Source organism: Toxorhynchites rutilus, chromosome 2 (genome assembly GCF_029784135.1).
Source record: "Toxorhynchites rutilus septentrionalis strain SRP chromosome 2, ASM2978413v1, whole genome shotgun sequence".
NCBI classification, from domain to species: Eukaryota; Metazoa; Arthropoda; class Insecta; order Diptera; family Culicidae; genus Toxorhynchites; species Toxorhynchites rutilus.
Window position 1 is genome coordinate 240,861,776 of NC_073745.1, and position 13,732 is coordinate 240,875,507.

General features: G+C 38.2%; 1 protein-coding gene across 9 annotated transcripts in view; it reads right to left on the reverse strand.

Annotated features, from left to right (window-relative positions):
• The window catches only part of LOC129768508 (titin), a 240,920-nt gene that overhangs the window by 137,497 nt on the left and 89,691 nt on the right, over positions 1-13,732 (reverse strand). For all 9 annotated transcript variants that reach the window (XM_055770211.1, XM_055770212.1, XM_055770215.1 and 6 more), the window contains exons 5-6: positions 1,416-1,580; positions 586-1,350 (exon numbers count right to left, since the gene is read on the reverse strand). In XM_055770211.1, the coding sequence (XP_055626186.1) occupies positions 586-1,350; positions 1,416-1,580 (930 nt within the window). The remainder of the gene's footprint in view (positions 1-585; positions 1,351-1,415; positions 1,581-13,732) is intronic.

The window sequence follows — 13,732 nt, forward strand, 5'->3', positions numbered from 1 at the left end:
ATATATTGGATTATCTGAACTCCAATTTTTCTTGAACTGAGTTGAATTTGAAAATTCGGGTTGAAACCTAAAATCGGCAATGGCAAAGTTTAAACAATGTTCAGAACTAACCCTGGCAATGGGTGTTTCCAAGAATTGTTCCAGTCATTATCTTCAGAACTGGAACTGTCCCAAAAACCTTACTGGAAACAATTAAGGTGTTGAATATAGAGAAAGAATCGATCGCCATCCAAAAGTCGGTCACCTGCGTGATTTCTTGACCAGGTCCTCTTCGGCATTAAGGAGCACGGGGTTTAGTGATGTTTTCAAACTAGGTACACCCATGTCATGAAGAGCGAAATAATTAGAAGCCAAAAAAGTTGTAGATTAGACAAACAGATTGCCTATGTGATAGGGAGTTCTTTATTTCTCATGTATACTAGAAACAATGTCGCTAGAAAACCTGTTCTTCGTGTAGAATATAACACTGGTACTACATAATTTTCCATTCTAAGTACAGTCTAATTAATTCGATCCAGTACTTTTTATACGAGCATTCCCTTCGTCAAACCAGTGTTCGTCGTTGAAACTCGTGTCTCAACTTACCTGCAAACTCTTCTCGAACTCATCGTACACCGCTATCGTAGCCCTTGCCCCGTCAGCATTCTCCCCGTAACACCCACGACCCCGATTCACTTGTTCCACTTTGTCCCGGATTTCACCCCGCACTTCACCCAAACTCTTATCGAACGCAATCACCGCGTGCTGCTTCCTAAGCTCCGAGTTCTCCGACTCGGTCTGCGTCTCGAAGTACGTCCGCAGATTCTCCAACAACGTAATGATCTTATCCGTGTCCTGTTCCTTTGCCCCCGGGGGCTCTTGGGTTTTGATGCGCTCGATGATTTGCTCACTCTGCTGCAACAAATTGCGAAAGTACTCCATCGTGTTCTGCTTGAACTGCTCATAGCTATTGGTGATCGACTCGACGCTGTCTGGCCCGGTGATGGTCTGCTTGCGCGCGAAATAGTCCTTAATGTTGTCACGACAGATCAACACCGATCGCAGGAAGTGATCTACAACGGACGCGAGTTCCCGAAAGTCGGCCGCGATTGTGTGCAACTTGGTTTTGATCGAGTTCAAACTGTTCTTCACTTGAATCACTTTGTCGTCACTGGATTCGGTCGCGGTGGTAGACCACAGCTGATCGATCGTTTCGAACCGTTTCGTGAGTTCGTTCTCCGCCGCCCGGATATCAGCTTGGATCTGGTTCAGCTTGGCCGCGATGAATGCGCTCAAATCGGCCGGATTGTCGGAGGCCGTGTTGAAGATCGGATACAGTTGATCCTCGAGTTTCGTTGCCTCGGCGAGGGTCTGCGAGAGTTTAATGGTTCAATATACGAAAAGAAGGGTGGCAGTATGTGATTGGGAAAGCTTACCTCCATGTTGGCGGCCATTATCTCGTTCAGTATCTTTTCGGTGTGCTGCTGGGCATTCCAGCGCTCCCATTCATCGCTGATGGCCAACTGACGTGCGTTCAGCTCAACCAGTGTCCGATCGACGCACTGCGCTGCGCGAGCTTTTTGCAGATATGGATCCGCAACCTGCACACAAATAGAACGATAGAGGAACAAGAGGAAAAACGGATTTACTTTTCAGAACCAACTTTTGTATATAGAGTGAGGCATTCTCGGCCCGCCGATAGTAGTGTTTGTGATATATTTCGGAAATAATTTGCACTGCAGCAGCTGCTTATGTCGACCGTTGCCAATTTGTATGTTTTGATTCGGCGCTGGGCGCTCATTTGGTACACAGAGGCCCGAGGGCAGGAAGTCTCAGGCGACGCACAAAGGTACCATCACGGGACGGAAGAGAGATAATTCTATTTTTTGTGATATTCTATTTAAATTTAGTATTGCAAATCAAGCGGTTAATAATAAACAACAGTTCAGTCCATCACACTATTTTCGTCGTGAACGTTATTTCCGTTTCTATCCACAGCTGACACCATTCAATTAGCTGAAAATTCTCCGTCGAGAGAAGAAAAATCGTTTTTCCACGCTCCCACATGCTTTGACCTAGTCAAACGGCGGTAATCGCTATACTTGTTTCGATTCCGGGCCTTAACATCACACCAGTAATCTGATAATCGCTCAAACATTTAACCGCCGTTAAAACGTAACAACACTCAGTCTGCCGTCAGGTGAATCTCTCTAATCCACCTGCCGCGCCCACTTATGTTATTCATACTTGAAAGCATGCCACCATACATATGATCGGTTTACAAATTGCGCGCCGTTTTGGTATTTCTGTTTCATGTTTTGGACAGTTGTCTGTCGGATTTTTCGGATGTTTTGTTTATTTCTGTTAGCAGTGGGGTGGGGGAGTTGCGGATGCATTGGGTAGCATGCAGCGGCGGGGATGAGCAAGCAACATTCGTATAAATAAGCACGGCCCAAGTTACACAATAAATGTGTTTTCTTGGTAGCTTGTTCCCAGTGGGAGGGCGGATTTACGAGGAGACAATAGTCAAATTTACTAGAGCGTTACGAAATTCGTTTCAGGATGCGAATGTGTACAGAATGGCGTTTGGTTCATTTCTTTGCACGATCTATGTATCCTGTAATTCAGTACAATTCAGTATGTACGTGAAACAGAAGTGCGAATAATGTGTTCACTCGGTCGAGGATATAATGGTTGACAGAACGTGTAGGTTTTCACTAGGGTAGACACATATTCTCAAATTCTTCGTTCGAATGCATTACTATGCTTGAAGTGTTGTTAATAGAAAATCCATGAAGAAGGTAGTTTAGTTTGACAACATACAGTGGTAAACACGATGAGTGTTTATAAAATCATTGTCATCGAAGTAAGACATTCGATATGATTCGAAATGATTCGATAACTTGCAATCGATACAAACAAACAAAAATGTGAAAAAATAACTACTAAGTGATATTACAAACGAACACAGACACCCTTATAAAGCCGAAAAGTCAATTATGTGTATATCAGTCTACTAAGCGAACGATCGTGAGTTCAATCTCAGGACCCTCCATTTACCTTCTTCCAATTTGCCTTTAGCCTTCCAAGGATAGCGAATGAATTTAATAGTTTAAAATTTATGGAATCAGTGACGAAAACGTCGTGTGATGGTCGACAGATTCACTACGCACTATCCCATAGTGTTTTAAGGTGAAGGTGGAAAGAAGCCTCAAATGGATGCCACAAATGGCGCCCATTACTTTCATCTCCCTCCCTCACCCCTCGCCAGAAAATCAATAATTTTGCGAAACAGTGTGAAGTTTTCGCACTCTTCCCATCAAGTAATATCAACTAAACTCTAATCGATTACTCCCAATATTTTAAATTTTCATCTGCCGTCGCACTATATAATGAAAAACGTCGGAAAACTCGAGCTAGTGCTCTGAAAATTAAATTTTCATTTTTACATTTTCCGCAATGGTTTTGTTTGTATTAGTGAAAGCATCGTTATTTTTTCGACACTGATGCCAGACAACATTATCGAAACAGCTATGAAAACCACTAAATAAAATGTTTTTTCTGAGTCATAGCGTTTCATGTCATGAAAATCAATAAAATAAAATTGTGTTGATATCAATACAATTATTATTTTTACGTTTAATGGATCTATAATGTAAGTTTTAGCAACTTTAACATTGGTTAAGAAAATTGTATTGCAGAGCTCGGAACACTACCACGGCTGCCTATGCTTAGTAAACGGAAAAGTATTACATTCAATCAAAATGCCTCGGCCAACGAAGAGAAGGATTAATGCTCTCCAACGTGAATATGTGAAAACAATACGATCAACGAAATAAAATATTAAGGAATTATCAACATCGAGTTAATGTGCGGAAAAACTTGTTAATACCAAAAGAACCACAATTCGCATGTGCTATAAATTTGCTCATGTTACGCTCGCGTATGATCAGAATTTTACTTCATATGCAAATACATCTTTTATATATATTTATATTTGCAATTGTTCATCGGAACACATCGTTCATACATTTTACTTTAGTATTGAATTGTATATTTTTTTCAAATGTATTCTAAGGCTCGTGTCAGTGAAGCGCCACACGATCTGATAAGTGAATTGATCTGTTTACGTGTGCTTTGCTCTTCTCTCACAAACGCTATTTCCCCATGTTTACACGTGGTTTTACCTATACTACTATAATGGCTTCCTTCCATCTTCACCTTAAGCAGACAAAAACCAGAAAATATTTCTAATAAAATTTCTACATTTTTACATTATTTTTTAGTATACATTTTAACTAATAAAGGTGGTATCAGATCTCGAAATCGTTGGCGCCACCAAACATCTCATGCTTCTGAATGCGTCACATTTCCCGGAACAATATAGGAAAACTGGTGTCCAAAATGAGAAGATCACGTCTAACAGGTTCACTAGGGTAATGCCGAAAAGGATTCAAGATCTCCGAAGTATGAATGAGCTCCAACTCCAAGGAAAAACTTCGCCAAATCTCATCACACTCAGAACTGGTCTGGTCCTTGACCAAAATTCTAAGGAAAAACCATTTGTCTCGTTTTGAGGTTCATGTGAAGATCATTTTCTGATAACACCCATCGAAAAAGTGAACGCGCACACAATTTGGGGCCTGAAATCGTCAGTCCACACGCTGAGGGAGTCACCTGAGTTCCAGAGGAATGGTCACAAAGGATGAGCTAGTGGGTCTTGATTTTGGTTCCAATGACATGAAGGCACCCGACCTCGATAACACATTCAACATCGAGCTCAAGTATATGAGCCGAGATTCTTCTGCTTCTGTAGCAGATATATACAACAGAAGAGCTTTATTACTTCTCTTTGGTGTAGTAATTTGCGAAAGTTCCAGTCCTGAATCTAGAGAGAGTTTTTTCTGTCCCTTAAAGTTTTGACCCATCAGTTTACTTCCTACCCTTTCTATACTGATAAAAAACATTACAATGCCGAATTCCATTAATCGCTGATGAGAATGATGTCTTGCTGAAAGAACCGTTATGGTTTTGTAAAAGAAGGTCCACCATCTGGTTATTGTCTCAAGTTACCGACTTTATTTGGCGGCACAATGACTCCCTTGGGCATTAAAAAACAAGAGCTTTTGTGGGATGGGTTGGACTTGACGTTTCCAGTAGCCCAAAACTGAAAGTTACTCAAGACTCACATTAAGGGGGTATTTTAGTGTAGAGACACGAATTTCGGACGTTTTTTCGAGCTCCGTAAAAATAAAACTAAGAGTATTTTCACGATCCATTATATCATTTTCATCATTTTTGCATATATCTTCTAACAATAGAACAAAAATTGGAGAAAAAATATGCATAAATAGAATAGTTACAAGCTGATGAAGTGAGAGGATTAAAAAAAAAAGTTGTGCTATGGCGTACACGATTCCAGCCCTTCTGGTTATCTGAAACAAAAAACAGATTCTTAATCAGTAAAGATGCCGCTATCGCATGAACCTCGGAAAAGTAAGAAACTAGACTAGAATACTGCCTTAAACAGCGATCAGTGATTTTCAAGTCATATGTTAACAACATAATTACAGAATGCAACAAAATCATCCGGTTTCGTTGCCTTATATGTAAAAACTCGAAACTTAACCTGAAGAATCAGTTGGCTGTCTGAAAAGGAGTAATCTACTTTATTGTTTCGTGCCGCTCAGTGCAAGTATTCGCATTGGTCGATCGGCCAATGAACAATGTATATTACACCGAGCAAGAGTAAATACATGTCATTTGCGATTTCCATTCATACCTTTGCAATTTTGGATAATGATTAACAATTTTCAGATGACGGTAAAAAAACTACAGAAGATAATTTAATGGGACAAATTTCCAATGAAACATAATTTTATTTTCCATGTTGGCCGGAACTTTCGCCATTGCTGTCAAAACATTTTTTTTTTGGATATTTTTCAGTTGCTTCTTATCTTTATGTATTAGTTCCTCCTTCGTTTTTGCCACAAAACTGATGGAATAGACCTTCCGCTTCCGGTTTGTCTAGAAATTCTCGATGGAATGCAGCTGGTGGACGTTTGGAGGGCTGGTGGACGTTTGTAGGGCTGGTGGACTTCGGAACAACATCTACCTTCAAGTGGTTCATCTCCTCCAGCGACCTCACATCCTCGCCCGGATCATATCTTTGGTTGAAGGTTCAGTAGCGCTGTCCAATTTTGTTTGAAAACTCATGGGTTACAAAGATTGACGATGGAAAAATGGTTTTATCATCAGGTGTTAAGGTAAACGCATGAAAAATTAGCGAAAATTAGTTAGTAGCGCTCTAGCCATCGAGCAGTCTTCAGTATTTATGAAGGCTGAAAGTAAATGTTAACTGTGACGCTAACCACTCGGCCACGGGAGAACATCTTACTAACTAGAAAAAATATTAAAAGACTTTCAAAAAAAGTTACAGCAGGATTGAGTCCCTGACACGACCGCAGATTTCACGAAGGATTATGTAAGACAATTTGTTGCATACTGATTTTGAGAATGTTTCGTAAATTTCATTATCAAACTCTTTGATAATAATTCGGTGAAACAGAAATGTAATTTGGATGTAATTTTTGCAGATTCGATATTAAGCATTTTGAGTGGTTTAATTGCAAAATTGAATTCGCTGATGGTTATATTTCGGTGTGTGAGTTAACAGAGAAGCGATATTAGGTATGTACGTAAAAGTGAATTCATTCGTGAGTGGTAAATTTAAATTATTGAAATAATTGCACTGGTGGGGTAGAAATGGACAATCACATCCTCGATCACATCCAATGCATGATGGAAAGTAAAAGGAAGAATATTCGACTTTTTTTTCATATTGCTTTCTTTGTTTGTTCTATTTCAGTAACTGAACACACAAACACTGAGAGAGAAAGCGAAATTGATTCTCTCGCGAGCGATAAACTTCTATGCTTCGTATCAGGGCCCGAAATCTTCGAAGGTGAAAAAGTTTTGGTGAAAAAGACCGACTCTACTCTCCGTAGCTTCGCTTCGACTAGAACTGCTTCGGCAGTCACCCACAACAAAAAGTGAATAGACTAGAGAATGAATTCACTAGCGTTGACTAGCGTGGATGACTGGTGAACTAGTCCAGTCAGTGGTTATTTTAACTGACTCGACTAATGAATACAAATCTGCCTCTTCATTCAACTGACTTCAATCCACACTTCCATTTCCTCTCTTAATAATCTTTTTAATCTAATTAATAATCTTATTTTACGTCCATATAAAGAGGAACGAAAACATTATTTCTGATGCAGAGAAAAAGTTACCCCATCAATGGACGGCTTATTGTCTACCAATCGTGGATTAAAACCAACGAACTTAGACATTTATCAAGTATGCTATAAAGGTCCTCGTGTTAGTATTAGTAAATAGCGAGCAAAATTGCGCACATACACTGCACGCTATTTTATACGTGTGAGTAATTTTCGTGTACGATACAAAAGAATCTAACCCACCTATAGCGTATGTCAAACCACGTTGAACTCGAACATCGATGCATGCATAAGTACATGGGAGAGAGAAAGAGAGGAACGAATTCGTTTTGGGGAAAGTCACTTCAAAATACAATGAGGACAATTGGACTGGGAAGAATAAAATTATATAGTCGAGTCGGTAGAGGGAGATAGCGACTAAACGCCCGACTGACTGTTCAGTCGTTTTGGCGGAGAAACTGCGGGAAGAAGCCAAAAGTCATTACTAACTGACTACGGATATAGTCAGTCAGATAGTCAGCTGACTATTCTCAGTTGACTATGACTATGTAGAGCTCTGCTTCGTATATTATGAACCTGTCAATATTCCCCTCACTAGAAATCCATTATACCCGCATCGATAAAAATGTTCTACTTTTCGGTTTGTTTTCATTTTAGTAAAAACATGGAAAAACACATTTTTACAAAACATTAGGCCAATTATTTCGAAACCCTGTATATTGAACTGTAAGAAACTGCTTTTACGTTTAGGAAAACATGAGTTTCTAAAGATACAATTTAAGTTTTTCTTTGCATAAAGGAAAAAGTAATCTATTATCGTAATCGAGTGTAATATCGATCATACAACAATTGTTATGCTGTGTTTTGTTTGTTCCATAGATTTGTGAGTTACAGTTTTTATTTTAAAATTCTGAACTCTACTGTCAACAATTGGACGGTTTGAAGTCATCGATTGATCAGAAACGTCCAGAATCAGCCAACATAGAAGCTGTTGTGTTCCATCACTTCACACATGTCTATAGTGATTCCCCAGGAGCTATTCCAAATTTTTTGGCTTATTAACATAGCAACGGTCCTTCACGTACACCCAGAGAAAGTAATCGACGACGAGAAATGTTGAAATTCTTACCATAAGAAGACAAAGTTTCAGTAAGGCTTCGGTTGCTCGAGTAATACGATTTCACTAAAAATACACGTTTTTGTTAATCCGTTAATCCGACACTAAAAACCATCCGATCAGACTGAACGAGTAGCCGAATATTATCGTCCCGAAGTGAGGAATGCATTGTTACCATCGACGGAGCGAAAAAAAATTATAAGGAGCTATTCGATTTTTTTTTGCGTGAGCGTTTAATCTGAAAGACCCTGTACATCCATCAGAGAATGACTGAGCAATAAGAGCTCAAACTCATACAATTTTCGCGATACAACCGATTTTTTGTTTTTCAATATGCATCCCCACTATCAAGGATGGAAAACAAGGGAGCATGATGCGATTTACGATTAGTCGCAAACTGCACAGATCGTAATCTGTGTAAACTGCGACTAACTATTAATCCTCTCCCATCATAACCAAATGATTTTCTCTCGGTAACTCTGAGTTGACCAAAGCATTGCTAGACTGAAACTAGTTCGAATAATTGAGTTACTCTCCTCCCTCGTTCTGTTTACAACTCCTAACAAGAATTTGCTCCATGGGAAGGAGTATCTCTATGACGTACGCTTTACGATTCTCGCTCTCTCGTCCGGGCGTTCAACTTTCCTCTCCGAGCGCGTTTACTTCGATGAAACTGTGTGAGGAAAACATGCGCTACCGCAGATAGGACGACATTAATGTTTAATGTTCCACAGAGGATTTCTCAGATGGTGTTTAAATTCATCTACAGGAGACTACAAACAATTATCCCCATCAAATCACTAATTTTATTAGGTAATGTGAATGCGTTATTGGCCAAGCCTATTACGATATCGAACACGTGGTCTTGCGAGATATATTTTGTCCGCCAGCCCAAATACAGAACACTCCTTTCGGACCCGAGTAAACTTGTGGCTAGAAAAGACCTTAATTACCTTGAAATAATCAAAAACATAAATTAGCGCAAATACGTCAACATGTGTTTTTTGTGTAAGCACGTAAATATTTACTTATAAAATTTTAGGATTGTGGAACTCTATATAATCTGTATGCAGATAGACTATCCACAGTTTGTGGGGGGAATACTCATACAACTCAAATGGGTAATGATTAGCTGAGATTTTTTTTGACGTTTTGTTTAACTACTGATTCATTCAAAAAAAAAGCTTTATTTTAAAATGTTTTCTTATCCTGAGACTGGCACCATATTGCAATGCTACTAAAACCGTAACCTCATGGATATTTTTTTATCAATTTTCATCGAATAATCAATTGGCGTTTATTGGCAATTGGCATCGAATAATAATCTAACGTACAAATCTACACCTAGCCGGCGCTGCGATGAAAGTGATGATGGTTTTAAATTTTGCCATGTGAGCTTATGGAAGGTTTGTAGTTCTCTCCATAAATTACAATGTTATAATCATAAAAGATTATTTGATTGCAATGAGTTTGTGAGAAATTTAATTCTGCGCAATTTTATATCGCCATGTTATTTATTTACCTCTTTCAGTAGTGAAAACTATAAAAATGTTGACAACGGTTGAATTAAAGAAGGAAATTCGAGAGCACAATCAAACACAAGTAGAAAAATGCGCGATTCCTGCATGTGAGAACTACTTTGGAAAGCCCGGAAGTAAAATATACGTGATTTGTTTTTGAGTTTTAGGTTACATTAGCATCATTTTCTTAGTTCAAAAACAAAATCCAGATGTCTCACCGATCGTTTACGTTTTGCGTTAGATCGCCAATAGAGTGCCGTGTTCTGAAACATCAGAACAATAGCAAAAACAACGTCACGATCATAAGGTGTTGATTCGGTTATTCCAGACGACATTGGAAAATATTCCATCTGATCATCTTTAGGAAGGTTAACGACCTTCAAAGGATAAATTTATCTTTGGAACATTAAATTGATGTTCATGACTTCCAGTCGGACGTTTATCCGCTCTGATAATAATTGTGTGGTCCTCACAAAGCATATATTCCAATTCCGTCAGTTCACTTAAATTCTTCGCATACCGTTTGATGATTAGGTAGGATGTTGATAATCATTTTCTGCGATACCGATTGTTCCAACAGTATTTATTCGACAATATGGATATTGAATACCTGAAGTTAACCAGATTCAACCAAACAAATCTGCGGACAAAGCAGTATGTACACTGAAGAGATGCAACAAGTTTGAAGGGATATGAAAAAAAAAACATTGGTCGTTCAATAAATCTACTGCCAAATATGTCGGAAACCCACTATATATGAATAACATATGTCCATACTAATTAATTACATTTATTTGCAACGTAACCACACAGAATTGGATTAATCAAATGTGTGATCCGTTTTATCTACAAAATAAAAAAGGATCTTAAATTCCATTGAATTCGAACATTGTTTCGTGAATTCACTAATTGAATTATTATTAGAAAAAATATTTGAAGAGAAATGTGAATGGTCAGAACTATTGAAATCTAAAAAAAGATTTTGGGCGGGATGAGTTTCACCCAAATCTGCTGGTAATAAAATTATTCAATTGCATCCATTACCCGTCTACTGTTTATCGGGCGGGAGACGACAGCAAAATAAAATCGACACGAGACTGAGTCAGCCACTCACTGCGGACAGTGCAATAGAGATTTAAAAATCCCTCGACGAGTGTCGTAGGATTTCAGTTGATCGTCTCTTGTACACTTTCCGATCAAGAACTCATCATCCGCTCTATGGGATAGGATTAATCGTTTGTGGCTTGCACTCACGACAAACCTTGAGTAGTAGAAGTAATGCTCCGAGAGTGCTTGCAGTGGGGATTCCTTTTTCATATTGCTTTTTTGAGATCTTGGTAGCTCATCGTTCCAAGTATTCTCTCTGTACGAAGTACGTAGAATAGAAGGTAAGTGATATTTCTTGTGTAAACACACAGAGAGCGCATGTGTTACACACACAATGAAGTTAGTAATAAAAAATCCTTAATTAGTTCGAAGTTCTGAAGTTTTTTCAATATTTATCGATTTTAAAAGTTCTAAAAATCATAAATAGTGTCAAAATCTCAAATCGAGCCGACGGTAAACGCGATAGTGTACCACATTTTCAGCGAAAGTAAGGTTTTATGTGATGTTTTATCGAATCCATACTGAACAGTTTATGTTTACTTCAGCAAAATGTTGAAGTACCACGTCCCGCGATGCCGGAACAGAATAATTTCAAATGCGATAAACTAATCGGAAATGTTTTCAGCTATCCCATGCATTCGCTCCTTGGATCGGGAACAGGAATATTCAATATAACCTCTCCACACATTTGTTTATCGGTCGTGCATAATTTTTATAGTATATGGGCGATAATTTTACTGTTTGAAATTTTAAAATAATTAAGTAAACTACTATCATTTTGAAACATATTTTGAGAAAGTTCTTGGACTATAAATTAAAGAATTAAAAAAATATTTTAATTTATCTGGATTCGATCGATGGTTTATTACTATTTCTTGCTTTTTTCCTTTGCCTACCACTTCTTGAACAAAGCAGGGAGTAGACTACCTTCTTATTCTACGTACTTTGCTCTCTGTGTACATATGAAGGATAAAAGAGCATCGCCTGCTGGGGGTGATTTAAAAACATCCGACTAGAGGGATATACCTATTCATTGATCATTGAATGTGTGAATTTACCATCACTGCCCACTATACATTCGAAGGACCTAATCCTGAATACTGAAAACACAAAAATCAAGGTCTTATTGTAGAAATCTGATTATTCATTAATCATCCAAATGTTATAAAATGCTAGTCACTACTTTTTTTCTACCACTGGAAACTAGCCAGCAAACACGAAATCGTATAACTCTGCACATGATGAGTCACATGAATGAATTCGTATCAAATCACAATCGCATAAAATATCAATCAAAATATGGATCATATATATCTAAAATCGTATGAGATGCATCACGATTTTCCATGTCATCGATGGATAGTGATACCATCTGGTCGGTGTTAAAAATAAGGACACCTGTCACAGGAACGATTATGACCAAACCATTGTGATTCTTTGAGATATAAATAGATAAAAACACGTGAAATTTATTTATTTTACGTATCCCTTGGGCGATCCATGCGGTTAAAATACTCCGGAGATATTGGCTTCTTTCCTTTTACGAACACAGGATATTTTTTGGTGGTTTTAGAGTCATCAAACATCAGGTGCAATAGTAACGAAGTACAAGCCACGGATATGCTGCGGCTGGATTTCTGCACCACATAGTTCAGTATGGATTTGGAAGTGGGTGCAAATCGAATATTATTGCAATGTTTCGGTATTTGGATATGCTGCGGCTGGATTTCTGCACCACATAGTTCAGTATGGATTTGGAAGTGGATGCAAATCGAATATTATTGCAATGTTTAGGTATTTGGATATGCTTCTACTAATCAGATCTACCTGTATTGTTTCATTGTTGATATCAAACTTCTGTTCCGAAAAATGGCTAAATCTTCTAGCTACCGCTATAAGTCACCGACAGCGTTAGTCACATAATCCTTAAGTTCTTTTGCGAAAAAGGGTTACTTGTTTCGCAATTTGTCGGTAAAATGACACTTTCGTTTAGACATTTGAGAAAAAATGAACTTGCAATATCGAGACAAAATACAAAAACATCACCGTGGCCAGTGAAACAAAATCTCTAAATGAAAATAGTTGAAAATATATGCTCACAAAACGTTGGTCTTCAATAAAAATAGTTTCACTCAAAAACATAATATACTGAAAATAATTCTGATTTTGCAAAAAAAAAAATACTCATGAAAATCAGGATAAATCAGGAAAAAATAAATCAGGATGCCCCAAATATCAGAACATGCCTCCACTTTTGCATATATATGCCAGTTATTATATGTCTCCAATGTTTGTTGGGTGCGAACCCCGCTAATAAAAACTGGTCATCTTCAGATGAAACCTTCAATTGTTTTGTGTCTCCATCGGACGAGAAGGTACATATTACCTAGATGGTGTACCATTGAAATGATAGGTAGCGGATACAACGTCTGAAGAATACGACGGATGAGGAAGGCCTTTTATCTGCAGTATTTTCATGCATGCCATTTTAACGTGTTTCTTGTCTTGAGGACGTTTGTTCTTCAATGCTGGAGTAAATTTCAAGATGGAAAAATGTATGAAGGATGCTGCTTCAGTGGAAAGCAGAGACAACGTGAGAAGGCTTTTCAAGCGAAGAAAGGATTGGATATGACGGATATGATGGAAGCAGACCTGTTAACTAAGCCTATGGGAGCAATTAAGCTGAAGCAGTTACGAGAAACTTTTGACATCAAATCGATCAATGTTAAGCCAATGTAATTTCAAGAAAGATTTTCATTTTAACTTTC